Source organism: Columba livia, chromosome 5 (assembly GCF_036013475.1).
Source record: "Columba livia isolate bColLiv1 breed racing homer chromosome 5, bColLiv1.pat.W.v2, whole genome shotgun sequence".
NCBI classification, from domain to species: domain Eukaryota; kingdom Metazoa; phylum Chordata; class Aves; order Columbiformes; family Columbidae; genus Columba; species Columba livia.
The window spans coordinates 14,069,399-14,097,153 of NC_088606.1; the positions used below are offsets into that span (position 1 = coordinate 14,069,399).

Here is a 27,755-nt window from a genome sequence, read left to right on the forward strand (position 1 = left end):
ATCGGCTGTGCGCGCGTGTCCCGCTACCATCACACTTCGGGTAGGGAGAGAGGAGGAAAAAAAAAAAAACAACAAACCACCACCACTCTCCCCAACCCACACAGATATTTGTGTTGTTGTAAAACTGTTCGAAAGAAATGCAGAGGGAACGCGCTCACCGCGGAGGAACTGCGGCGGCAGCGGGAGGGAAGAGCAGCCCGCGACCCCTCGGGAGCTGCTGCTCCCGGGCACGGACGGCGGAAAGCACGACCCAGCGCCGGGCCCGGACGGCGGAGATCGGCCTCCGCAATGAGTAACGGCGAGGCGGCGGCACCGGCGGGCAGCGCTCCGCAGACCCGCGCCTCCCTCCGCCGCCGGGCGCGGAGCAGCGCGGCCTCCGGCAGCCGCCCCCGCCCCGAGCGTGGCGGGGCCGGGCCGCCGCCCCCGCCCGAGCCGCCCCCGCTGCGGCCGGCGCCGGGCGCGGGGAAGTTTGGCCGTGCGTGAGGAAGCGGATTGATTCCATCCCCCCCCACCCCGCGCTTTCCTTCGCTGCCGGCGCTCCGCGTACCCGAGCGAGCAGCGCTGCACAAAGCCCGGAGCGGCTCCCGAGCCCGGCATGTGCTGTAGTTTGTGTGTGTGTGTGCGGGTGCGTGCGGTGTGTGCGAGTGGCGTTTCTTGTTCTCTTGCAGGGTACAATGTTAAAAAGCCACCGCTAGTCGCCCCCAGTGCTCCTACTCTCTGGGTCTTTTTGTCTCTAGTGCAGATTAAACGTCACGTCCGCACTTGAACTTGAATTTTATCCCATTGTACAGAGGCAGCCCCAGCCATAGAGAGACAGAGCGCTCCCAGAGAACCAGGACTCCGCCATCTTCACATTGCAATATATAATAGTAATAGCCAGCACCAGCCCAGCTGCACTGGGGGCTTCCTTCCTTCCAGTCCCAGTGCCAGGCGAGGGGGGAAGAGTGCAAAGTGGTGCAGGAGCACTGGCAATCCAAAAGCACCAGGGCAGAGCAGTGCCACTTGAACTGGGAAAGAGGAGACACAGTTTTGGCTACCCCTTTTCAAAAAATTCTCTCTATATATCTACCCAGCAAGGGTCAAGCTCTGAATTTTTTTTTTTTTTTGGCAATTTTTTTTGTCTGGGCAATCCCAATTCTAGTACTTTTAAAATATACATTCCTGCCTTTTTTCTTTTCTTTTTTTCCTTTTTTAATTTTTTTTTCCTTTTCCTTTTTTTTTTTTTTTTTCCTTTTTTATCCTCCTGTTGGAAAAGCGCACTTGCCAATTTGCGAAGCACTCTGGAAAGAGGGAAAGAGAAAAGTGTCACTGGCGGTGCTATCCTCCTAAGTTCAAGAAGAGATCTGGAAGTCCAAGTGCCAGAAGCAGTGGAGAAAAGACAGAGTGTGTGAAAGAGAGAAAAAAAAAAGAGCGAGAAAGCTTTTCCTGATGATGATGATGATTTTTAATTGAGAGAGGATCCCATCCAGCGCACCACAGCAGCAACAAAAAGGAGGCTTTTTTTCTTTTTTTTTTTTTTTTTTTCCAAGAAGAAGAACTCGATAAAGAAGAAGAAGAAAGAGGAAAAAAATAAAAAAAAGGAAGAGGAGGAGGATCGCCCCCCCAACACATCACCCCAAACCAGTGCAGCTCTCCAGGCGATGCCAGTGTAAATGCCAGGGCAATGTCCCGTCGCAAGCAGGGAAACCCGCAGCACTTGTCACAAAGAGAGATTATCACACGTAAGTTTGAACTTGGAACCAGACTGAGCCGAAATCGAGAAGCAAAATTAGGGAAGGGGAGGAAGCGGCTGGGGGGGGGGAGACTCCAAGAGCAACCAAAGCTGGTAAATGACTTCAGAGAGAGGGAGAGGAGAAGGGAATTAAAGAGGGGAGGGGGGTGTGTGGCTAGGGGGGATGGGCTGAGGGTGGAGGGGGGGAGAAGCCCGAAGTTTGCCGTGCGTTTTTGCAGCGGTGCGGAGGTGAGGCGGTCAGGCAGGCGGCGTGGAGCTGGAAAGGCGCTGCCGGCGGGGAGAGCGCGGCGTGGCGTGGAGCGGCGCGGGGCTCCTCCGGGGAGCGGGTGCGTGTGCGGGGGGCGGCGGAGCCGGGCGCGCAGCTGCGGGCCGGGCTATCCCGCTGGGGCTCCGCCGCTCGCCCCCGGCCCCGCTCCTCGTTCCGCGCTCCTCGGGCAGCGCGGAGCGGTGGGAAAAGTTGGCCGAGCGCCTCGCTTCGGCGTGACAGCCGGGCCGGGGCAGGGGGGGCGGCGGATCAAGGTGGGCAGCGAGCAGGGGTGAAGCGGAGCGGCCGGGGGGGGGGCTCTTAACGGGAAGCACATGGAGGCGGTGGGCCGGACAGAGCAACGCGGGCCGGCAGCGGCGGCCGCCGAGCCCCCCGGCGCGGGGAGCGGGGGCAGGTAGATGGGCAGGCTGAACCCTGCCCGCCCCAAATGCATCGCCGGCGGGGGGAGATAACTCTCCTCCAAAGTGGGGGGGAAGGCAGGAGAAGCTTCTTTGAGGCTAGAGGCAGGGCAGAGGGTGCAGGGGGGCCGGGGGCGGGAGGAGGTGTCTGTCGGAGACATGGAGCGCGGGAGAGCCAAGGTGGAGGACAGGTCTAGAGGGCACGAAATGAGGACCAGGCAGCAACACCCGCTAGGGTGCCGGGGCAGGAGCGGATGCTACACTTTGTCGAAGCTCCCATTGTAAAATGAAAACACACACATACCCGCCCGCCGCGCGCCCCCTCACCGCCCCCCCCAAAAAAAGAGAAGGAAAAGATAAAGTGGGGGGAGGGAAGGAGGCACCCCCCTCCAGCTCCAGCATCCCCCTTCCTCCCCGTTTCCACCCCTAAAGCCCCGGGAGAAGGGCGAGCGCCTGCAGGCACGGTCGTGGGCAGGTCCCCTCGCCGGGCGCCCCGCTCCGCTGCTCCGCCGCTCCCGTCCCCGCGGGGCTTGTGCCGCGTGGGGGGGGAGAGGAGTGGGGGCTCCCCCCGGGGCGCGGGACACCAGCGCTCCCCACTTCTCCGCTACCACCGGGGTACGGCAGTGGAGTCAAGGAGGTCCCCATTTTCCTCCTGTAGCATGGGACCCGTTTGGGGGGGTTGGTAGAAAATTCCCTGCACATCGTGGCGAGGTTTGGGGGAGCGGAGGCCGGGATGGGGCCCCGCACCCCGCCGGGAAGGCCGGCCAGACACCCCTTTCCCCTAAGAGGAGTCCGCAAGTTGCTGTGCTGCGGGGGGCGGCGGCGCACACCGAGCCAGCCCGGGGCTGAGCCGGAGCCGCGGTGGATCCGAATATTTATGTTGAGATTTTAAAGAATTTAAATAAATAAATAAAATATTCCCCCGGCTTCTCTCCCTCCCCTGAAAGCCAAGAATAGGAGCCATCTGCCAGGAGCATTTGGTGCTTGCGAGCTCCTCTTTCTTTGTTACCGGTGATAAATTTCTGTTTGTAAGATTTCCTTGGGAATGGAGATATCTATGTGTTTATCATTTTTCCACCTCCTGTGAGATTTATTTTCTTTTCGTATCGGAGGGGTTTAGTGGGGGAGGCAGTTTGAGTCCCGAAATTTCAATTTCTTAGTCTCTTTTTTTTTTTTTTTTGGGTGTACCTTTATTTTTTAACCCGTTCCTCCCTCTCCCCCCCCGCCTCCCAGCCCATCAGCTGGTGGAACACAAATGAAGATGCATCTAATATGAAGTTATTTCTGGGGGGGTTTGTTTTTAATTCATTGTTATTTTGGAGCCAGATTGGCATCACCATAAAAGGTGGATTCAACCCCCTCCTCAGCTCCCTCCCCTTCGTTAATTGCATTTTTGTTTTTAACCATCCGGTTTGGAAAATGCATTTCCTTTTTTATTGGTGGCTTCTTAATTTTTTATTTTATTCTTTTTTAAGAAAAAGCGTCAACAACCTAACCCCTCTAAATCGCCCTGTGAAATTTCTCCCACTTCTTTTCTGTTTCAGTTCCGAGGAAATGTGTGGTGTTGAAAGGGGGTGTGCGGAAAATCTGGTTTGTTGCGCACGTTTGAATTTGTTTAAAGGGGTGAAACATTTATTTTCTCGCTGATGTTGCTGGTGGTGGGGGGAGGTGGGGTGGAGAAGAGAGACAGGTAGGTTTGTTATTCCAGTTTGATCTCCTTTTCTGATCGCTTTACTTGAAAGTAAATAATGAGGCAGGAGAGCATGAGAAGGTGCCGAGGAGCTGCGTGTACAATGGGTTTAGCGAGGAGGCTGGGGAGGAATGGAGAGCAGAGCGGTACGCATATTCCCTCCCTCCCCTCCTGTATTTATCTGTCTCTCCATCCTGAGGAAGCTGGCGGAGAAATCAGCCTGCATACTGAACAGTGGCAGAAAAAAATGAAGGTATTCAGGGGAGGAGGAGGTGGGAGCCGGGGCGTGGGGGGGGGGCGCGCTGCGGCTGGGGCTGGGGGGAGCAGGGAGCGCAGGCATTTCAGCGCACAGGCGCGGAGCCTCAGCTGCAGGCTTGCAGGAGGAGGTTTCGCAATCCCCGCACTCCCCGGGAAGGTGTCATTCTTTGGGGAAATAGCAGCCAGGGAGACTGTCCTCTGCAAGGGAGAGTTTGGAAAGTAGCGGGCGACAGAATGGGAAACCAAAACACTTACAACAAAATAAAGACAACCCCAAGCCAAGCCCCCAAAGCTGGGATGGTTTGATACTATTTTCTGAAATCTTGCATTTATGTCATGTTCAGCTTGGGCTCACTCTCCCTTTTTGGCATCTGTCAGGAAAGTTGCATTTCAGGCTGGATTTGAGGTCTGTGCCAGGCAAGGAAATAGAGATTGGGAGAGAGGTGGGGGGAGAGAGAGAGAACAGTTTTCTGACACTGTTCAGCTGGAGTTTATTGGGTTTCATGCTCTTGGTGTTCAGAGAAACATTTAGATCCTGTGTAAGACAAACAACACAAAAAGCAGAGGGGCTGAAATGTAGTCGTGGTCCAGAGTTGCAGTGTATCCTTAGCACAGTGGTCTTTAAAACTACAAAACAGGATGGCCTGTTGATCCTCAACCAGGCAGCCCCGTAATAGATGCATGTGCAGGGCAAAAAGAAGGAAAACACTTAGAGAAGAGCAGCTCTGGACCTTTATTCAGCCGTGGTGGACAGAACAAACTTGGTAGTCGAGCTCAGTTAGATGAGTGGACAAAGCCAAAGAGGCAATTATGTAAAGAGGAGGCTGAGCTGTTGAGCTGCTCTATGCAAATAAACGTTATTTTAGTTTGATTCAAATTGCTGATTTTCCAGCTAAACATCTTTTTTTAACTCGAGAAATCTGTTTTCAAACTAGTCCTGCATTTTGTATTTGAAGGAAATGTGAAAGGCGAGAGCATGTAAAAAGCTTGCTGATAGCAGTTTTGCAGAAGGCGGCAATGCAAGAACATTTCTGTAGAGCAGAAGTAAAGACTGGGAGGGAAAGGTTCAGTAAAATCATACAATTCCAGGTAGAAAGCCAGGTTTCCCAAGGAGGCTTTTCAGTACCTGGTCAACAGGTTCCCTAGGAAAAGTAATAATTTCCTTTATTGCTTTGTATCTGTACGTAGTCATTAGCAATAATAATAAAAAAACCCTACAAGTTTTTGCATGTCAAAGTTTTCCAAATTGCTTCAAGGAGCTTCTCTTAAAATGCATTTAGATTTAGTGCAATTAATGCACTTTTTCCTACAGAAAAACAAAACAAAAAAAAACCCCCAAAAAACAACAAAACACACCAAGGTAATAAATTCTAATACAAAGAGAACGTAAGCTGTGACTAAAGAATTAGAGTGGAAATTATTATTATTTTGGAGGCAGCTGACTTTTTCATAATACCTGCATAGTTGTGCACAGAAAAGCTTAACATGTTTTTAAAAAGCATTACATGTGTTGGCTTTAAATAGGACAGGAAAATAAAGGTTGCATGTTGTTGGCTTTCACTTGCCGTTCATTTGAATGTATTTGTACCAGACTTGCGAGATTTAAAAAAAAAAAAAACTGGCACATTTTAATAGTTTCTGGTATTTTAAAATGTTTTTTAAAAACTGTTGCAGCGTAGCTAGATTGAGGATCTAGGTTGTTCTGTCCTTTTTGTTGGATGTGCTCAGTGGTTTAAATAGATATACAGCGGGTGAGAAATCATTTTGCATTTTATGTTATTTGCTGGTCGGCAGATGCAGAGCATATTTTGTCCGGCTTATTTAAATATTGAGAAATAAAAGTCTTCAAGATTTTACAACCTGGCTGCCTTTAATAGGAGTGGTTGGAGCCCTTGTCTTGCGCAAAATGTATGTTTCTCTGGAGAACAAAGGGTTGTCTTGTGGCATATTTGACAATAATTAGGACTTACAGGAGTGTGCGCTCGTAGAAGTAGTACAAATTATTGATACCGGTTACCGACTCCAGTTGACACCTCTTCAGCGGCTCTTCCCGGGGCTGAGCTTCCTGCTGGCAAATCTTTTCGCTTAAAAATTGCCTCTGTGCAAGACTTTTGCTTCCCTTCCGCGTTTCCTACCTGGATCGCTTTGCGCTCCGTGCTGTTTGTTGATGGAAAAACACTTTCCAAAATAAACTTTGCTGGCTTCTTTTCTGCTCGCCTCCCGAGCCTGCCTGGTGGCCCGGCTGCCAGTGGCGGGAGATGACGACTAGGGGGAGCTCCCGGCCCGCGGCACGGCGGGGCCGCTGCCCGGGACGGGATGCGCTGCCCGGGGAAATCACAGCCGCGGCTCAGGCAGTTTACGGTGTTGCAAAATGTTTTCGGTGTAAAGTTGTGGTATTGATTTTCATGCGAAGATCTATACAGCACTAGCTGAGAGGGGCTGTGAGCGAGACAAATCTATTTTTAGCTAAATTGTGGCTGAGTAATGGGCTCGGGCGGGCAGGAATTTTTAATTCAAATTATTTTTTAACAATGCCTTTTATCGTCAACGTACGATGTTTAAATTCTCAATTTGTTGTTGTCAGATAGCAATCAGGCTAATTATACCTGTACATGAGTGAGTCTCTGTGCGTGGGGGGAAAAAAACCCACAGAGACCCATTTGTTTGTTCCAGTGGACATAAAAACACAGAGCGGGGAAACTGGAGTTCTAGGGGAAGGTGTGTAGAGCAATAAAGCAGACATACATGTACATAATTTGGTGTTGATTACATGTCAGAAAGCCACATGTATCCCTGCCGAGAGGATTTAACATTAGATAGTTTACCTTACTTTCATCATCAGACCCGTATAGCAAAAAAAATCTGCAGTTCTTGCAAACGAAAATAAGCTATTTTTTTTTTTTTTTTTTTTCTAGAGAAATAAACACAAAATCACATCTGTCATGCAGAAGTTGCTGCTGAGCAGCTCACAGGCTGCTCTGCTGGTCTTGTGCTGTTCTCTACTGCAGTCGGCTTGTGCTTCATGGACGGACTTTAGCGGGACGCTTTCTTGCCCAAACATATAATTTTGTGGCGTACACATGGGAAGCTTTGATCGGTGAATGTTTATTTCACCCAACCCTAGAAATTCATCAGGTTATGATATTGCTAACATAGCACAAGCATCTTCTTATTTTTATGGCACAATATGTGGATGGAGGTTATCCTGTGACAGGAAAGTGCACTTTATTCTAACCTGAAAGAGAAGTAAATTAGGTCAGACAAAAGATCAGGGCTGTCATCAGCTGTACAAAACCCCTTCACTCTTGGGTAGTGAGGGCCAGCAATTTATCTGATTATTTCTCTACTTCATTTATGTTTGAATTGAGCTAGTTGGAAGCATACAGACAGCAGCCAGCTCGTTTGACAGACCGATAAGCTGAAGAGCACAGTGCCCAGGCCGCTGCTGATGCTGGCATTCCCCAGTCGCGGGAGAAACCTTCCCTTCTCCCCTCCTGAAAAATCAAACTTTTCTGACGATGGCTTTCCTTCCATTCCACAACTGTTAACTTTCACCAAGAGAAACAGCAATCTCTCTCTCCTCCTCCCCGTCGCCTCTGCCCACCCAGCACATGCACAACCACACTCCCCTTCGTCCTGCTCCCTCCTCTGCCTCCCACCCGTCCCACTCCCCCAGGTTGAAGCCTGGTGGAAAAGTCTCCCCACAGAGACCTGCTACCTGAAAATGGCTCTCTGCTTCACTGATGGAGCTTTTCCTTCTTTTTGATCGCAGTTTTGTTTCTCCAGGGTTGTGTTGCAGTGGTCGGTTGAATTTGGTCTTCCCTCGGTAGCCTCCAGAGAAAGCAGGCGGAAAAATAAATGAGGGTTGGGGGTTACCGCCTGCTTTAAAGTTAGTGGTACCATAAAAATGCTTGGTGAAGCATCAGCATTGGCTGTAGATGGATTTATATATATGTATCTTTTTAACGAGGGAGGGAAACGACAGCAATAACTGCGTGCATTGATAAATGCATGATTCATTCAGCTGCTCTTACTACAGCACCTTCCTCTTTCATGTTTATTTACTTTCTTAAAATGTATCTGGGCAGGCTGCACATCGTTCCTCGGCACCCACGGTTACAGCCTCAGAAGCAGCTGTGTGTTCAGCTCCCGAACATCAGTTAAATTTGCTCGCTGTCCACCCTCCCTCCCAAAATGCTGTTTCTTGCTCAGTACTGTAGACCCTTGTTGGAGCTTTAAGTAGTAGCCTCTTTCTGTTTCTTTTTTTCTTTTCTTTTTCTTTTTTTTTTTTTTTTCCAAAGGATATATAAAAAATGCCTAAAGCAGGCTATTCAAAAACAAATTAAAGCAGAGGGACACACTTCATGCGTTGCAGGCACACGCCAGTAGAAGCAGGTTAGAGAGTATCATCATTTTACTGGCAAAAGTGACACCAGATCGGGGATTTGATTAATGGTGCAGCATTCACGGGGACTTAGTTCTGTATTTTTGACATATGCAAGTCTTTTGTGCAGTTGCCTCAGTGCAAGAAATTCCTTTTTTTAAAAATTTTTTTATTCCTGGAGCAGCTGATAATTTGTGTGTGTGCTGGATATGCCCAAGGTACTTTCCAAAGACTAAGCACTAGGCAGCACAGTATAAAAAAGGAATCCAAAGTTAAGGGAGAGGAAAAAAACACGCTGGTTTACTTAACTTTTTTATGACCCCTTTTACTAAGCCACTGGAAGAAGCCATAAATTCGCTGAATGTTATAATGAATATGTTTCAATGAAAGTAAAAAAAAAGGCTTAAGAAAATTGCATATGAGCAACAGTGTGCCGTACACAATTGAGAAACACAGTTGCTTTTGAGCCTGATATTTAAGAAAAGAACAGAGCTGTTATGTGTTTAATACGTGTTCAAAACTAATTACTCAATTTTGATCATGCCTTTAAAATCCTTGGGTAAGAATCTGTGCTTCCAATATCCTTTTCTATGCCAGTTAAAAGCTTGCACCCAAATACTGCTCCTTCTCCTTTTGTGGCACCGAGCGCTCCTTTCTCTCCTTGGTTGTCGTTTAGTTTTAAATAAAACAAATGTATTCACTGGGGAACAAAGCATGCTTTTATATCACATCATCACATCCCATTTTATCTGTGGAGATTTACAGCTGCTGCAGTCTATAGAAGAGCCTATGCATTTTACACTTTCTAAAGCAGTAAATATTTTTTATGAACGTATAGCTTACTTAAGAGGAGACACATCCCTGCCTTCTTCACCGTACATAGTTTCTGATAAAATAACATATGACAAGTGTTGGGGGTTTTTGTAGATCCTCGGATATTCTTGGCTTTTGTCCTGTTTGGGTCCAGTGTGGTTATTGTGTTGTTTTCCCTCTTCATTTCCCTAAACCCTGATGCGTTGCCTGGCTCTTTGTGGGGGTGCTTGGGCTTGCTCTGTCTCAGGTGTGTACGGAGGATTAAACTGCTTTCCCAGGGATTTGGGATACTTCTGCAAAAGGTGTCTGATGTACTGGTGTTGCAGGAGAACCCTCTCACTCACAGCTGTGCACGGGGCTCACTCAGGTGCTGGAGTGAAACCTGCCCCACACCACAGGGTCCCGCTCCACTCGGTGCTGGTACCCAACAGGGGAAGCTCCGGGGGCTCCATCCCGCTGCTGCAGGCCAGTGTCAGTGCCCAGCCTGCCTTGGCCACCATTGCCACCACCGGACAGGGACACAGCGGCTGGTGTGTGGCAGCAGGGACCGGACAGCAGCGGCTTGACAGCTGCACCGGGGCCACGCACGGCACAGCAGACGGAGGTTTGCTGCTGCTCCTGCCGCCTTTGTGCACTTGGCATATGCCTGGGAACCGCTCGCAAAGAGCAGCAGAGCTATGGACCCCGGTGTTTCTAGGGCTTCCCCATTAAGTCGCCTCTTTTGGCCAACGCAGGCTCGGACTTTAATTAAAAAAAACCGAACAACACAACAAAAACCAACACTCTGAACAATTGTTTTTCAGTCCTCAGAAAAAAATTAAAAATTGATGGCAGATAAGCAGTGCCTAGCACCACTGAGCACGATGCTGATGCAATATATAGGCATAAGCTCAACACTGCACCTTGAAGCTGCAGGGAGCTGCAGGAAGGCTCTAGAAACAGGTTATTGATAAACTTAGATGGCGAGGAGCCCCGTCGCCTGCTTCGAGCAGCCGTTAGTCTTTGTGCAGCGAGGATCCTGACACCGATCTCGGCGATAACCCAGCTAGAGAGCGTGTGATCTGAGCTATTTCCGTTAAGCATGTTGATGTTACAGTAAATGTGACATGTGGGTGTCGATTGAAGGGACATCATTTTCAGGCCTGCTTTGGGCCAACACCCTGAAGAGCAAGTCACTTCTTTGTGCTCGCTCCCAACTAGGCTGAGCTCTTTCTGGATGTGCCTTCAAGACAGCAGTGCCTGTGTGTGGAGAACGGCACACTCCACACACTGCGGCAGGCTTGCGGGTGGCTTCCCATGCCTGGGCACCAGGAGCTGTGGCACCATGGCAGACCTCAAGCAGCCCCAGCTTGTCCCGGAGGCAGGTGACCCCTGAGGTAGCTCATGCTTTGCCCCCCGCTGTGCAGAAGGTTGGGCAGTGGCTGTGGCGGAGTGCCCTGGCAGGCAGGGCACTCACCCACCATCTGCAGCAAAGGCACTGGCAGTGCTTGCCTTAACCCTCTGTTATCGATTTGTGCAGAAGCCGACCGCGGAAGGGAGGTTTGACATGCAATGCTTTGGCCCAGCACCAAACTGTTCCCCCTTCCCCCTTCCTCTGCCTCCTGTTGATACTGCGGGACAGGAAAAATACAGAAGAGAATAGGTTGGCAACTTTTAGAGCTGTTCTTACCTTGGTTCTGCAGTGCAATAAATTACTGCTGTCTGGACCCAGCCTCACCCAAACCCCGTAAACAAGCATCCACGGTTTTGTCCTTTGAGGCCTTGGAAATTATTTTTAGTAACTCAGTCTTTTTCACTATTAATGGGTACAATTTTGAGACATCTGACAGGCAGAAAGTAGTAAACATGTGCATTTGCTTTAATATTGGGCACGAGAGTATTGTTTGTATGGGGCACATATGCTCTAATGATGTCACCACGCAGAAGTAGGAGCGCTGATGGTTTTGCGACAGTGCCTTTATGAAATTAAAGAGTTTGTCCACTGTATTTTGGCATGGTAGGCAGCCAGAGAGCTTGGACATGCTGCTTAGACTCCAGACAGCAAGTGTAATGCTTTTCAAAGCAAAACAAATGATTTAGATTGTCCGGTTGCATTAATTTCCTGTAGCCATCGGATAACAGCAGTGTCAATCATGTCCCCACAGATCACCCATCCGTGGCTCGCTGTGCTCCCTTGGCAGGCAATGCCAAGGCAGTCCTCTTCGGAGGAGTCTCTGGGTGCAGGGAAATTGCTGGGCACACCTTAGTGCACCTGGAAGAACCAGGGCACGATTCCTGTCTGGAAATAGCTCGTTTGCATTTTTTTTTCCCCTTTTCCCCCGTAAGGGAGTTTTTTTTTGTTTGTTTTTTGTTTGTTTGTTTGTTTTTCTGTGTGGCTTGATTTCTCCTTCTTGAAAAAAAATAATTTAAAATAAATACTTGTGAGGAAACACCCTCCTTCCCCCAAACCCAGCTACCAACAAACAGCAATAAAACCACAGAGTTAAATTCAAATAATGTGAAGCGACTTATTGGAAACCCACAGACACCAGTGGAGTCAGAACTTTAGATTGAGACCGGCCTAAATTGCCCCATTGGTATTAAAGGACTCCTTAAACAGCCTAAGATCTTGGCTGTTTTATTAACTAGGCATGACCCGATGTGTTATGGGCTGGACTTGTAGGCTTTTTTCTCTTTTCCTTTGTGGGTTTTAAATCTCTCCTGTAATGTTACTTGAATATAGGTTTTTAATGGCTTAATTGAGTTGTCAATAGGAAGCCTTTTTTCCTTTTCTTTTTCTTTTTTTTTTTTTTCTTATTCTGAGTGAAAAATAAAATGCAAATTGACATGGATAAAACGCATTTGAAGATCTATTCAGTATTTTGTTTCTTATTCTGTCTATTTTCTTTGTTACAAATAAGGGGATGTCATATAGCTTCTGTATTGTTGGGTATATGGCTGGTCTCATGCTTGATGATTTGCATTAAGCTCAAATCAGAAATAGAGCTGAGTAAAAAAATCTTTTGACAGTTTGAAACCCAATTACTACTGATCATGAGGGCTCGGCATAGCAAGAAAACGAAAAGCTGATTTTTGGTAATGCGATGACTGCCAAAACATGAAGGAATACCAGATGCAATTTTAAAAAAGTGCCATTGCAGAGTCCTTGGAAAGAGAGAGTGAGCGAGTGTAAGTGAATAGGCATATCTGGATTTAACTAATATTCAAATGAAATTTAGGACAGAAAAGAAAGAATTCACAACAGTTTAGCTGTTTAAACCTCCTTCGTGTTTCGCAGGCACCTGGTCAATACCCTTATCAAATGTAGCAGTTTTGCTACATTTTCTGAAGAGCACAATTTAAATCATAGGCAAAAAAAAAAAAAAAAAAAAAATCCTCACATCAAAAAGATAATAAAGTTGAGATCTGTGCTTCTCTTTTTATTTGTTATATGTACAAAAATGCCAAAATTCAGCCTTTGTAATTTGAGAGACGGACTTTAATCTAAAGGCTTTACAGGAATGCTAGATGGAACTAGTTGCAAGCATTTTCCCCCTCTGTCACCGTTCTTTCCTTACGACCCTTGGTTCAGTTCCTATTTTCGTGTTGTCTTTTCCAGCTCTTTGTCCCATGTCATGTGTGTGCATCTGCGTGACTGTGCCTCTGTGTGTGCATGCTTTTTTTTTAATATTTTGATGCTATAGTCCCCCTTAATAGGAATTCTTCCTAGAAATAGTGTGCACATTTCTAAAGGACCCTATTTACAGTCCTGTCCTTTTGGCTCTAAAACAATGTATTTGTAATTGGTAATTAAAGGTGCAAGCTCTCTTCAATATAAACAATATTGCTCAATGTTGGACCATTAAAGGGAACTGCAGCACTAAATAATTACCTTTTACACCATGACATGGTGTTTACAGGCATCCGCTGCCTTCCCAGCAGTCCCGTTCACTGCAGGGTTATGGTTACATTTTCGCTAAGGCAAGGAGGCATCTTTTCACGATATAAATTGGTGAACTAGTTACATAGCACTGTCTTCAAACTCCTTTTAAAATTAGATTAAGGGGAAAAGGTAATTAATGTTTTCCAGAATGAGCATTGCATTGTGTATTTGGTAAGCCTGGTGTGGGTTAGGAAAATGAAGCCTTTCTGTGCCCATCGTCTGCTCTGGCAGGACAGCCCGTGCTGGGGCACTTCGCTGGGGTCTCAGTCCTGCTGCTGCCGCTGGTGCTGCGGCTGCTCTCTGCTTCGCCGCCTGTGAGCTCCAATGCAACTTGTCATACATCTGGTAGAGACACCGATCAATTATTTATTCTGGAAGGCAAAAAGAGGGGGTGATTCTTTTTCTAAACTGCCTTTTTCAAGGCTCAACGATTTTTGTATCCAGGTAATACATTTCACCTTCTACCCCTTGTCCTTTTAATACTTTCCCCCCCCCCCCCCCCCCAATTTTCTGAAAAGTAGGACAAAACTCCTTTTGTTTTTGATCAGGAGGAGAATCCAGATCTGAATTGTAACATCTGTTTATCTCAGTCCCACTTCTCTGAGATATTTGTGTGACTTGCTTTCCCCAGGAAATCCATAAACAAACCACTCAGGCTAATAGAGAACATTTTTCCTCCTTTTCCTTTAATCCTGATTCGATTAGAGGTCTCACTTGCTGATTTACATACTGTTGGTTCCTCTGTTTTGTTCAGCCCAAATCCTATAGTCCTTGCAGAGGCAAAACAGCCTTAGGCAAAAGTCAGTGGAAATTTTGCCCGAGTAAAGCCCAAGGTTTGTGTGATTTGGCAGTTACATGGCAGAACAAGAGAAAACAAACCAAAAAAGCACGTTTTGCCCTAGAAATGGATTGTGATCTGTAATTATTTTATAATGTAAGCATTATCTCTAAAATGCTCATTAAAAATGCACTGTTTTATTAATTATGAAATGAGAAGTTACTTACTTCTTAGAAACTGATGCAGGTCACTCAGAAATGCTTTTGCAGTCTTTGGGGGTAATGGTATAAAATCCATCAGGTCCATGTGCAAGATTAAAACAAAAAACTTTTATTAACCTATATAGCAACTGCAGACATATTTGACATCAGCATGAGTCGAAGATTTCAGGCTCAGCCAATATTCTAGTACGTTAAATAAGTGCCTAATTCTCTTTCTCACCGCGCACACTTTTGAAACCCCTTAACTTCTCATGAGACCATATCCTGCTTACCTTAGTCTTGCAGTTGTGTTAATGGGTGGTTTTTTAACCTTGCCGGTATCTTTGTAATGGAGCAAAGTGGTACTCATTTCATATGCTACAGGTAGCCCAATCCTGCTTGTTTGGAGCACACAAGCACTTCCCTCCTTGCTTTCCCCCCCTCTGAAACAGGAGGAGAGGTTCAGGTGCATAACATTTGCTGGATGGGGCCTTAGCCAGACGGCTGGGAGATATGGTGGGAATGAGAAGGTGGGATAAAAAGAGAGGAACTATTTCAGAAAGTGACTTGGGGCTTGAATGTTTGTGAAATGGCTCTTTGCTGATATTCTTGCAGTGCTGGCAGCAGTGGGAAAGAGCTGTCAGAAAAGCTATGCCAGGTCAGCCTTTCCATTTTTTTTTCAGGCAGGGCTTGGTTGCAAAATATATTGAAATCATTCTGGGAGAGCAGAAAAACTGAAAAATAAAAAAAAGATCTAATCAGGCTTGGCTTCTTTGGGAGGGTTGGGGGAGGCTGGGCCTCTCATGATGCATCCTTCAGAGTGTGTGAACATTCAAAGCAATCTCTTTCTCTTCTCCCCTCATCCCTTTCCTCCCTCTTTCTCCTTGTCCATGTAAAGCAGAGGCTGACCATGTGGAACCGGCACTCGCCGACGAGGATGAGAGCCTGGCAATAGCAGAGCCGGGTGGCATCAGCATCGCCGCAGGTGGGACAGACCCCGACTTGTTAACCTGTGGACAGTGTCAGATGAACTTCCCGCTGGGAGACATCTTGGTTTTTATAGAGCACAAGAGAAAACAGTGCAATGGCACTGTTGGTGCCTGCTATGAAAAGAGCATGGATAAGAGCAGCCCTCCCCCCTCCTCACGCGCCGAGCTCAGGAAAGTGTCAGAGCCAGTGGAAATCGGGATCCAAGTCACACCCGATGAAGAAGACCGTCTTCTCACGCCTACAAAAGGAATTTGCCCCAAGCAGGAGAACATTGCAGGTACAGCATGTTTTACACTCAATCAACTGCCTAGGTAATCTTTTAACAAGAGTCCTCTAGAAAGTGCCATGAAACAGAAGCTTCAGTAACAGATCTTTATAGGAACCAGCGGTCTGGAGGATCTTCACGGCTCCGCAGGGATCAGCAGGGCTGTCCATCCCACGCTACATTCAGCGTAGCTGTCTGCCAGGGCCAGCTCCTGCAGGGAGGGAACTCTTAATCTCCCCAGGGAGCCCAGGGGCAACCTGTACACATAAGAAAAAGCAGAAGGCGGTGGTCAGAAACCATTTCAGGAGCATCTTTAAAGAGGTAGCAGTGGTGGAGGGATAAGTGACTTCGGTGAGATGCCCAATTCAGTCCAGTTCAGACACTCTGTAATATGCAGACCCACTGGGAAGGACCAAATCCTGACTTCACTGAAGACAGTGGAATAATCCTCTTCCCACTGCCCGCACTGCCTGCAATGGGAAGAAGATTTTGTTGCTAGAGTAGGGGTTTATTAAATCCTTGCTTGTCCCCTTGATGGGGATAGACATCAGCTTCTGGTCTGCATTGCTGACTGTGCTGCCTGTCCTGGGTCTCTGCAGCTGTCTGGAGTTGGGTGGGCGACACCTGAATTTACATGCACACCCCAAATGGGGCTTTTGAATGAGGAGACTAGAGCACTGGCTGGCCCAGATGAGTGAATTAGAGGCATGTCTTTTTCTAAAACACTGTGCAGTTAACGTTTGCTCTGCGGACCCCTCCAGCTCAGAGGCAGGTAGTTGGGTGATGGAACCCACCTGGTCAAGCTGCTGTGCAGCGGGTCCTGCAGAGCACCTGGCGTGGGGCTGCTTCAGACATGCTGGGTGTTTCTTCTCTCTGCAGCCATGTGTTCCTCTGCAGCAGTGAAAGGAAGGCTATGCTCCCTGCTAGTGCGTAGGAGTTTCAGGTTACACAGCAGGATCTTTCCTCAAACGGGCCTTTTTTGTTCAAATCAGTGGTATTCCATACAGGAAGCCAGTGGCAAATTGTCATTGCTGCCACTATTCCAGTTTCTCTAGGAATTGTCCTATGGGATTAGATCTGACTGTCCAGGATCCTGCCTGTAGTAGAGATGTTCCCATTAGGGTGTCCCCAGAAGACTTGTGAGAGGCTCCTATCTTTACAATTGAAGATTCAGAGTGTCCCGCTTTTTGCACTGGAGGTCTCTGAGTCAGTCCCCAGCATACCTGCTGGGCTTGGCCATCATATCATATGAAGATGGGGGCTTTGAACTGCTTCAGTCTTCACATCTCCAGATGATCTATAGGCACATGCCACCCATTGAGTACCTTGTTGTTTTCTAGGAATCTTTTATGGGTGCAGTCACCATCTTAGCAAGGTAGTTTTGGGGGCATTAGCAGTGGCAGCCCGCGCTGTAGAGTTGTAAGCAACCCTGCTGTAAGACCTGACCTTGTCCTTTCACCATCCTTTTTCAACTTTCCCCATCCTTTTGCAGTTGTGAATATCTACCTCATGTTGTAGCAGATTTGAGGGCTATATTTCCTTCCCTTTTGGTGGGAGCGGCAGAGACGCATTCAGGACCTTCTTTTCCAGTCTGCTGAAGGCTTCCTGAATGGTGCTGAGCTCTCTCAATAGCTGATGGTGCTCAGCCCCTTGCAGAGAGTACCCAAGTGCTTAGTAAGATTGGTTCAGGAGACCCACACTGTTGTTGCTGTCCAGATCTCACATTTTACTAATCTATGACCAAGTTCAGTCCACAGCAAGATACCTCAATGGCTTTACCCAGTGCAGAGGTTGCTGTCCCATTCCAACTTCTGGAGGTCAGCATCAATATAACTAACGCTTTTGCCATGCAGAAAATCTGCTGGGGGAGGGGGTGATGGGGGTGTTCACACATGGAAAAGGCATGAAAAAAAAATTTAAAAGCCAATCTGCAGCACCTAATCTCTTTCAGACGAAACTGAATATCAAATGAAAATATGTAGGAAAGATTTTGAATTGAGAAAAATAAAAGGATTTATCATTTGACTGGCATTTTCTCAGCAGTGCACGGAGATAGGGACATCCACTAAATAGTGCAGTAAGAATGCTTTCTCAATTAGGAGCCCAGCTCCGAGATAAAAAGGTGCAGTGTCCTTCCATATTTTTTTAATAGCAGCGGATAGTTTTCAATAGTAGGATAAAAGCCTCACATTACAGCCATGGAGGGTAGCCATGAAAAACCCACAGAAGTCATTCACTGGAAAGGCTTTAGTGGGATATACCAAACCCCTTATTTATATTTCAATAGAAAGGCTTTCTGCATTAGCCAAGAAAATCAGAATCTGCATTTAACATTAAAGGTATTTCCCAGTGAGCGGCTGTAGAGCATTGTTGTTAGATTTGTTAAAAAAAGAGACTAAATACGATTTCATAAAAGGGAAACTTAATCTCTAAGGCAGCTTTCTCCCACCCCGCCACCCCCTCTCTTTATTTTTTTATTTTTTTTGTAATAATGCAACAGCCTACAGTATTTTTACTTTATATGTGACGAAAGATATTCTTAGCCTTTCTGTACTGCGACAGGAAGAATGAATTTCTTTATTCCACCAAGAAATATGTAAAATAATCCCTTAGAAGTATGGGGAGATATGTTTGTTCAAAGCATTTAAAATGTTATTTTAATCAAAGGCACAAAACACTTCTACATGCTGTGTCAGCTAAAGGAGACCATTACATTTTAACAGCAAATCATGCTCTTTTTCCCCCTCCTAGCCAGCCCCCCCACTTTGAAACTAACTTTTTTTTTTTTTTTATTAAATAAAAAGGCGAAAAAGATTAAAGAATAAAAAAAACTTCAGTGGCTCAAATGTACAAAGTAATTTAATATGGTGGAAGCATTAATTATTTTAGCTTAATTGAATTCTGAGGACTGCAGTAGTTGCATTTTTGTAGACAAGCTCTGTTTATTATTTCTTTGTGTAGATTAACAGTAAAGGAAACATAGATAACTTTCAGTTATTTATTGTAAAATAAATGTGTCAATTCATGTGTAAAGCAAGCTGTTCAAAGATAATTGAGTCTTTATATTTGAAGAGGGAAACCAGAAATCACCCACTTGCCACTCCGGCTCCCTGAAATATGCTGCCACTGCTGCTGCCCTCAAATAGGTTTCAGCTCCTCTCCTTGATCTTCTGTTATTTTTGTAGACCTTCTTATTTGGTCGAAATGATTTGTGTGTCCTTCTGCAGTGTGACTAAGCAGCCAAACCGTACAGCTTACCATGGCTGAGTGTACGGAGGGTATGTCAAACGCTGAGCTTGGCTCTGCCATTGTACCTCTCTTCCCTCTGGGTGTGAGGATGCTGGGATGCAGCACCATGCCGAGTGCTTGCCCTGATGCAGGATGCTTCGGAATGCAGACATCTTTCCTCCTTGCTTGCTTTTTTTCTTTCTTTCTTTTTTCCTTTTTTTCTTTCTTTCTTGATAACTCTGTTTGCTGTGGTCACCGAATGTCTCTTGGCCACACAACAGACCTTGTGCTGTTTCAAGGGAGGCGGGTAGAACTCAGGAGTCTGCAGGAATTTGCATGCATGCAACACAAATCCCAACTGACATTTCTAGGTATCAGTAGAGACAAAGGCAACTTTATCTTTGCAATCAGCTTTTAAAGACCTCCTGATAATGAAGTCTGTCATCTTTTCCTGACTGGCAACTTGCAAATTCAAGCTTTTCAAGGTGCTTTCATTTAGTTACGGCTGTTCCTGAAGTGTATGGTAGTATGTTACTGGCACTGGAAGGATGTGACTTGCTTAGGAGCAGTCTGTCCTGTAAAGATTCTGGTTTTTTTTGTTTTGTTTTCAATTGGCTGACCTTTTTGAAAATCAGTTCTACCTCTTGTACAGAGGGTGTGATAGCATCAAACAGATGTACCAGATTGTTGCACAGCAAAACACAGGCAGGCCAATGAGTTGGCTAGGAGTTATCAGTTACTGCTGCTTTCATTTCACCGCTGGCAGGTATTTTGGAAACAATTAGACCACTGTTGTATTTTATACTTCTTTTTATCTTTCATATTTATCAGATCCTGGGCATAACCAGGTGACCTGTCCTGGCTGAAGAAGGTCCCGGGGAGGTAGCTCATGTTGTCCTTTTATTCATGGTATCTCCTGTCCTCCTCATGGCCCTGCTGTGCTCATGGGCCATCAGGCTGTTTCTTACCAGGGCTCTTTGAAATGATCCAAATTAAAGAAAAAGTAATGTACAGCTTGTTTTTAATGCTGGATGGTTTCAGAGAACCGCAGCAGAGAGGAAGTAGCCTCCATGGGCCAGGCACCGCTTGGACCAGACCTTCTCCAGCTTCACTTGCTGGTTCACATGTTTGAGACAGCATACCCTTGCAGACAGATAGCCACACCAGAAGCAGAGGTTCATTAAGACAGGATAGTTAATTTCTGCAAAGATGGTGGTAGAAATGGGGAGGCGGTTGGCTGGAATTCCTCGTGCATCCCATCCCGGCCACCAGTGCTGGCCTCCATACACAGCGTACTTGAACTAGATGTGCATCGAGAAAAAAGGCTCCCTGTCAGAGACAGGATTTAACTGCAACCCCTGCTCCATGAATGTTCATTTCAGGCTTTTGAATGGTAAAACTGCCAGTGAGAGAAACTAAATAACTCGCATGTGCTGGAAGCCAGAGATAAACACCGCCGCAGGTTGCCATGAAATGGGCTATTTGATATATTTAGAATTGTTATTTTTTTCCAAATTAAGATTAGTTAAATCCATGTGTGTTGTGTGAGTGATTGTTAACTCAATGGCATGGATTATCCTTTTTTCAAATCATGACAGCTAATTATTATTGCTGTCTACCCTGAGACATTCACTTACAATGTACCATTATGGACCTGTGCACCCATATTAACTGTAGGATTCAGACAGCCATCATGATGCCTTCACACGTGAGGGGAGGAAAACGTGAGCTGAAACAACCCGAGGCTGGTGGCAACAATGTCGGTGTCGGGCAGGTTGGGAAGAGACGTCCTGAGCAGCATTGAGCCAGCACAGGGCTCAGGGGCCAGAAGCTGCCACAGCACAGGGTCCTGCTGCCAGCACCTCTTTAGGGCCGTGGGTCTTGCAGGAATGACTTGTCAAAGCCAGGCCAGGGAAAACACTACTTGAGGAAGAAGAGGCTTCCAGAAGTGTGTGGTAACAGTGCCTGAGAAACTTGGGTTGTAGCTGCAATCCTTTTCGTGAGGCTTTTCCAGGCATGTTTCTTCCCTCGCATCTGCCATGCTTTCCCTGAGCACAGATTAGTTACCTGGCCTCCTCCTTCTCCTCCTCTGCAGCTTTACCAGGTATTTAGCAATGTGTTTTGCTAGTTGGTGTGGCTGAGCAGCTCAGTGGGGGGACACATGGAAGGTGTCAGCTGCAGCTCTGTGAGAGCAGGGCTAACAAGCAAGTCTCCTGCTCCTGGGGACCTTGGCTGAGGTCCTGGCTTAGGTTCTGGGTAGAAAAACAAGCTGTGTGATCTCACCCAGCGCCCTGTCTGCACGCAGGGAGGGTGGGGGCATGCTGGGAGAGCCTGGCTCTCCTCTGAGGGACAGGACACTGGCAGCTGCTTTCCCCTGGCTCACTGCAGCTTCAGGCATGACGGCGGGCTGCTGAAATATCGACAGCTTAAAGTTTTAAGGGTGACGGTGAGGCCAGGTGGAGGCGTTCCAGAGGATGTTATCCATATTTTTAGGGGTCTTTAGCGGGGCGGGTGCAGAGGGTGCTCAGTGGTGGCTTGGCAGCCCACCATTCTCGGCATGGCCCCCAGCTGGCAGTGAGAGAGGGCAGGGCTGCGGCTGTTGGCACTGCCAAGGCAGCGGTAAGCACCCTGCTGATCCCAGCAAGAGTTAAAGGGGAGAAACCTGCAATTATGAAACCCTTTCTTCCCCTTGCTTGAACTCCACCGCACCCATGTGGCGTGGCTCCAGCAGCCTCTGCTCAGCCCGGCCCAGGGGCCACCAGCCACGTTGTCCCCTCACCCATCTCAGTTTGCCCCCAGCCGTGTCCTTCCCAGGGTGTGGCCCCACCAGGCACTGAGGCTTTCCCAGCATCCGCCAGAGTCAAGTGTGAAATTAATCACACCGGGCTTTAAAAGCAGACCAAAAAACCACTGAGGAGTATCATGCCCTCAATTCTCCCTCCTGGTTTCAGCTTCTTGTTTTGTTCCTCTCGCCATCCTGTTTTTCAAAGTTATTTTCTGTGCCCTGTGTGTGATGAGCTGGACTCCCTTGAGGCCAGAGGACAGCAGGTGACGATGCCAGAGGAGCAGCAAGTGGTCGAGCCCGGTTTCACCTGGGGTAACTCCCCTGAAACCGGTGGTGCCATGCCAGATGCATGGGGTGGCACAAGCTGGGACCTGCCCCCTAATGTGTGGGGTACCAAACTGTGAAACAGGAGCTTGCTGCTGTTATTTTCTCTCTCTAATCACTCTTAGTTACAGTCATCTTTGGTTTTACATGTGACAATGCTAGATAAAACTCTTTCGACAGAAGTGCCATTTTGCAGGCTGATGAGAGGGGATTTAAGAAGGTCATTCAATAAACGTGGCCAGAGCCTTCTCACTCCGGGGTGGATATGTACCGGGAGTCACTCTGTTAGGAGCAAAACTTCCTTGTTTGCACCAGCTTGGCACTACCGTTTCCCTCTTTTAATTCAGTGGAAGGACTCTGGACTTCCTCAGAGGTAGAGCCTAGACAAAATGTCACCCAATAAAGTGTTTTTTTTCCGTCATTTGGGTCCTTTTGTGAAATTAGTTGGGTCATGTGTGGGAGACCAGAAACCACGTATATCTCCGCTTAGTATTAGCATGGAAAGACTGGTAGATTTTTTAGACAACAGTAATGGTAAATGATGAAAAGGCACTGGTCAGCTAGTCATTACTCATTTTGCTTGACAACTTTGTGAGCACTGTTAGGAGTAAAGTAAAAGTAGTGCCCAACCATCCTATAGACTGCTTTGGCATCTGTTTTGGTGTGACTAAGAGCAATAGGCTTGTGCTCAGTGGAGTATTGACTGCAAGAGAGGAATTTGTGTGCATTCGCAGGGGAATTTTGCACTGGGATGTAACTGAAGGAAAGCCAGTTCCATAGAAGTACTATAAAACAGGAAAGCTCCTATATAGATAGAAGAAGTTGCTGTTCCTCTCCTGTGGTGAATAAATATATAAAGGCACAGAAATTGTTCCTTTGCTTCAGCAGGACAGAAGTGCTGCGATAGCATGAGGCTGCCTCCCTTCATGTCTTTTCAATAGATTGTTTTTCTGTCTCAGCCCGTGTTTGAACTGCGTTGCCTATATACACAGTGACCAAATCGGCTGTGACATAAAGGTTGAACCTTTCTAGGGTTTTTTGGAGATTGGAACATTTTTCTATCATAACTGGAGAAAAAAACCTTGTGAAGTAATCATACTTTTTGTACAAGAAAGGCTTGGATTTCTATGTCATGTCACATAACTTCAAAGGGCATAGATTTGGGGCTGAGTTTCAGCGCTGGCTTCAGTGGCTGAGTGGGAAGATGGGAGCCCAGAGGGTGAGAAATAGAGGAGGGAGGCCAGGCATAGCAATAAAACTATGTTTCTCAGCAGAGAGCCCTGGAAAACTGGAGGAACTGGGTAGCTCTCAGCCGGGGAGATGCAGGCGCTCGCTCCAGCAAGAGCATCCTTTTCAGCATGGTTCCTTTTCCCCGATCCCTCCCACCCTCCAAATGGTAATTGGTGGGCTGTGCAGTATAAATGTTATAAAAAAAAAAAAAAAGAAGAAGAAAAAGTGGGTGGGTGGGGTATCTAGGGATTTGGTGTCTAAGCTCAGGAGTTAAGCCGGAAATCCCAGAGATGTAATGAAAACAAAACGGACTTTTCACTTGCGCTGTGGCATTCTGGCAGTGAGAACGCTTTCATGAGCCAATGTTTTCATTGTAGGTTTTCTCGAGAGAAGTAGTGGAAACGAATCGTTAACCCCTTAACAGGAATGAATGTGGTTGCTGCAGCGGGGAAAGGAGATATGTCTTGGCTTCTAGTTGCCATGTTGGAGAGCTTGGGGGTGTGTGTACGTTTGTGTGTAGTGGGGAAGGTGGGGTAGATACCGCTTGTAAGGAGTTTAATAATCTTACTGGCAGATGTGAAGTGGTTACTTAGCGGTTGTTGTTTCTTCCTCTTTGCATGTATGCCTTTGCAGAAAGGTTCGAGCACGATCAACACAAACCACTGTTAAGCCCAACGGCTCTTAAACTTGCTCTTTCTTCTGGCATTAAGTAGTGTATTTCTTGAACGAGAAAAGGGGGACACTGCTCACTGGTCCCTCAGCAGGGTCATAAAAGCTGCAGATGGAAAAGACCTACCAAGTAGCAGATCCCAGTTTTCCTGGAAAGTGGAAGTACAGGATGTGTGCCTGTCGCAGGCTTGTTACATATATAGCTTTAAATGTCCAGCAGCTTGGGATGGCGTTCAGCCTTACAGGAGTAAGCCCCTTCATTAAAAACAAGGGAGTTTGGGGAGGAAAGGAGGTGGGAGTGATTAATCTAATTTACCTTAACAACCACTTTTGGTGAAGAGATTGTCTATCCCTGTCCTCCATGCTCTGATTAGGCTGCATTTTATTTCAATGTTTTATTTCACCTTTTGATCATATCTGGCACTTACCATGTTTCTCTCTCCACTCTCTCATTAGGGTATTTTATCTGCATGTATTCTTGCAAGCAGCATAGAGCAGCAGCCCCCTGCACTAGCTAAAGAGCATCTCATCTACCCTTTAAGCATCTCGGAAGAGCAATTAAAATCATTATACCCCTTCTTCCAGCTGCCCTAGATCCTCCGGTCCCATCCTTACGTGCAGGTTGTGGGACTCTCGGTGCTGTGCAGAGTTTGGATGTAATTGCATTGCTGCTGCACAGGGCTGTGTCTCGGCAGCTGACCTCACTCTGCGTGTCTGGCCCCTGAATAGATGTTTGCTTTCTTTCTTCCCACTCTGACAGCTCCCCCCCTCCGCAATCTAGCCCCTCACTCTGCCCCAGCCCATTCCTTGTCTGTTCAAGCTGGAAAAGCACCACGGCAGTGAGGTATTTGTGGCTGAAACTGTCTTGGCAATGAGCAGAGGCTGAGGAGTGCGCTGGTTCTCCCACATGCCTCTGTTTAAAGAGGGGAAAAATAAGAAAGGAAAGAGATGCTGCTGAATAAATGATGGTTTTACATGTTTTTTTATACCACGCTGCTTGTGTAATGGTCATTTAAACAAGGTGGAGTAGTGGGGGAGGAGAGAACAAGATGAGACTGCAGTCAGGTATTAAACAGCTCTCTTCTTCTTTTAAGACATTTATTATTTTCAGAGTCAAACCTGTAACTGTAAAAGTCTCCTTTGAATTATTGGAGAGTCCTCTATTATAGCTGATGTACTTGTGCACAGGCAAAATCCAGATTTCATATTAGCACCTACTTGTTTTATTTTCTTTATTAAACCAACTCCCGGCTCATTTTTTCCTTTCAATACCCGCTTTTCGTTTCCTATTTTCTAGAGTGCCTTATTACTAGCTCATAAAAAGAGTTAGAAGCTGAAGGGAAGTTTCCTGAGCAAGAAGGAATTTTCTTTTTTGGCCTTTTTTTTTTTTTTCCTTATGGCTTGGCCTGGAGCCAACCTGTCTTTCAACAAGTAGAGAGCCATTCCAAGTTGAAATTTATAGAGCAGAGTCCAGGTTCAAGGGCTGAAGCCCGCCAACAGCTCCAGCCTCTTTGTTACTGATTAATTCTGCAAGCGGTTCAGCTGGTTTGCTCACTTCTGCCTGCTCTTCACAGCACCGCAGCACTTCCGAGCGGCTGCCGCTGCCTCCCCCTCCGCTTGCCTCCTTCACCGTAGTGCAAGCCCCCAAATTAATTTTAACCCCGTGCAGTCCAAGCTGCGCCACCTTGACTCTATGGTAAAATTATGAAAAAACTTTTCCTTATTTTTTTTTTTTTTTTCCCCCTACAGCTAATTTAAACATCTGGAGCTTCCCATTTCACTTCAGCTCATATTAACAATTGCTTCTTGGCATTGTTTGGAACCCAAGTTCCCAAGTTTTAATTAGTTTACTCAAATGCACGCAGCAGGGCAAAGTAGTTTCTTTCAGCTTTACCTGCAAAGGACGTTTCCCGTCTCAGCGAGGGGGGTTTCCCTTGTCGAGGGATTTGAAAGGTAGAAGTTTTCAAGTGGTCTCAATATGGGGCCCCACAAGAGTGAGTGTGGGAGGTGAGGGGGAGAAACAGCAGGAAGGAAAAAAAGGAGAAAAAAACCCAAACCAAAACAAAAAATAGTTTGGGAAAGTACCTTGAAATGAGGATGGTCCCAATCCTGTAACAGACTGGATGTCAAAGCACAACCTTATTGACGTCAATGGGGGTTTTGCCACTGGCTTTAGTGAGGGCAGGATTTCATCCCTGGCTGGCGCCGAGCTGTAGGTACGCCAGCCGTCCTTCCAGTCAGCGGGATTACTGATGTGCAGAAAGTTAAGCATGTCTGTAAGCGTTGGCAGGATTAAGATCTGTGCTGGTATTTTCAGACCAAGTGAAATGCATGTGGGAGGTTTTTAAAGAAGAAAGTGCATGGGAGTTTTAAAAAAAGGAGCGGATAGCCGAGCCTGCCATTTTTAAGTGCCTTGGGGAAAAACCTAGGTTGCTATTAAAAATATCGGAGGACTAATGTGTTACTAATTGTGACACAATTAACTTCTTAAAAGTATTTGATTGTGCGTCCCAAGAAAATAAAAAGATGAGGATAAATAACTAGAAATTCAGGCCTGCATTTCAGTTTAAGCATTTCTTTTTTATTAACTAGTAATTAAAGTAAGCCTAGAGGTTCACTTTACCGTGCATATTGGTTACTCTGCTCCTAGAAGTCTACTTCAGAGTAGGTTATTTAAAGAATTAAAAAGGACAACAACAAAGAAAAGAAGCTCAAACCCAGTAGCTGTCTGAGACCCCTATATGTGGCTTTACCACAAAGCTCTTAAATTCTTGTTTAAACATTTCTCCAGAGCTGTTACTCGAGAAATAAAAAATGTGTGCTGTTTGTCTATAGCAGATTAAAAGTTTACCTTTAATGTGACAGCTTCTCAAACCTAGTGTCGGAAACATGCCTCTATTTTATGGTATTATAAAACAGGTCTGGAGCAGAGACAATATATTTAACTAAGAAAGAATGAGACAGAATTTGTGGGTTTCTTTCTTTAATGATTTATAACTAGAAACCTTTTCTGTGTCTGTCTCTGAAACTTTTGTGCATACAAGTGGCCAGCACATGTAAACCACACTTTGAAATTTAACAGTTAACTTTAAAAAATTTTAAGTTCAGCAAAATGGTGTTATTTTTTTAGTCTATGGACAGCTCTTTGTAATGATCTGGCAGAGGAACCTAAAGTTGTTTATTTTGCTCCAAAATATTCATAATTTCAGCAGTAGAAAAGTGAAGCACACCCGAGCTCTGAGAAGGCTCTCTCACATCTGCCTCTGCCTGTATGCCGATTCCCTGGGGTCCCATTTATAACAATCTAACAAGATAGAATCTGCCTTTGAGTATCAGTAAATATGGCTAAAGATCACAAAACTGTACTCATAATTGTTCAAGACTAAAAGGCAGAATATAGTGTTTGATTAATGTTTATGGTACAGGGATTTCTTGCAGAAAGAAGTTAAAACAGTCACCCCCAGGCCTTCCTAGAAAAATCCTTGAGCCTCCCCTTTGGCCACCTCAGACTCCACTGAAGGATGCTATCTCATTGTGCAAAGTTTATAATTTAAGATGATGCACTTTATTTTTGCTTTTGAAACTGATCAAGCATACCTGATCAGAGCTGTTTCTTGAAAGAGATATACAAGGTAGTTTTCTGTTAGCAGCATTGTACACAGGAGTGAAGGACATCTTTACTACCCACCATGTGCACCAATCGCTCAGGTCGGGGGCTTTTGACCATGCGTTGTCTTGGACTGGCCTTGTCCTTATCATGTTTGCTCTGTGGATGAGGAAAAACATTCAGTCCTCAGTGCCCCCTATCTGACAATGAACGTTCA

General features: G+C 46.3%; 1 protein-coding gene across 10 annotated transcripts in view; it reads left to right on the forward strand.

Annotated features, from left to right (window-relative positions):
* Positions 1-444: 444 nt before the first annotated feature.
* Positions 445-27,755, forward strand: part of BCL11B (BCL11 transcription factor B) — a 96,012-nt gene continuing 68,701 nt past the window's right edge. The window contains exons 1-2 of one of the 10 annotated variants that reach the window (XM_005506107.4): positions 445-1,721; positions 15,339-15,707. In XM_005506107.4, coding sequence (XP_005506164.1) covers positions 1,664-1,721; positions 15,339-15,707 — 427 coding nt within the window. In that variant the 5' untranslated portion in view covers positions 445-1,663. Of the gene's footprint in view, positions 1,722-1,932; positions 2,059-2,081; positions 4,339-15,338; positions 15,708-27,755 lie in introns of those variants that run through there. The other 9 variants (XM_005506108.4, XM_005506109.4, XM_005506110.4 and 6 more) reach the window with 9 other exon arrangements.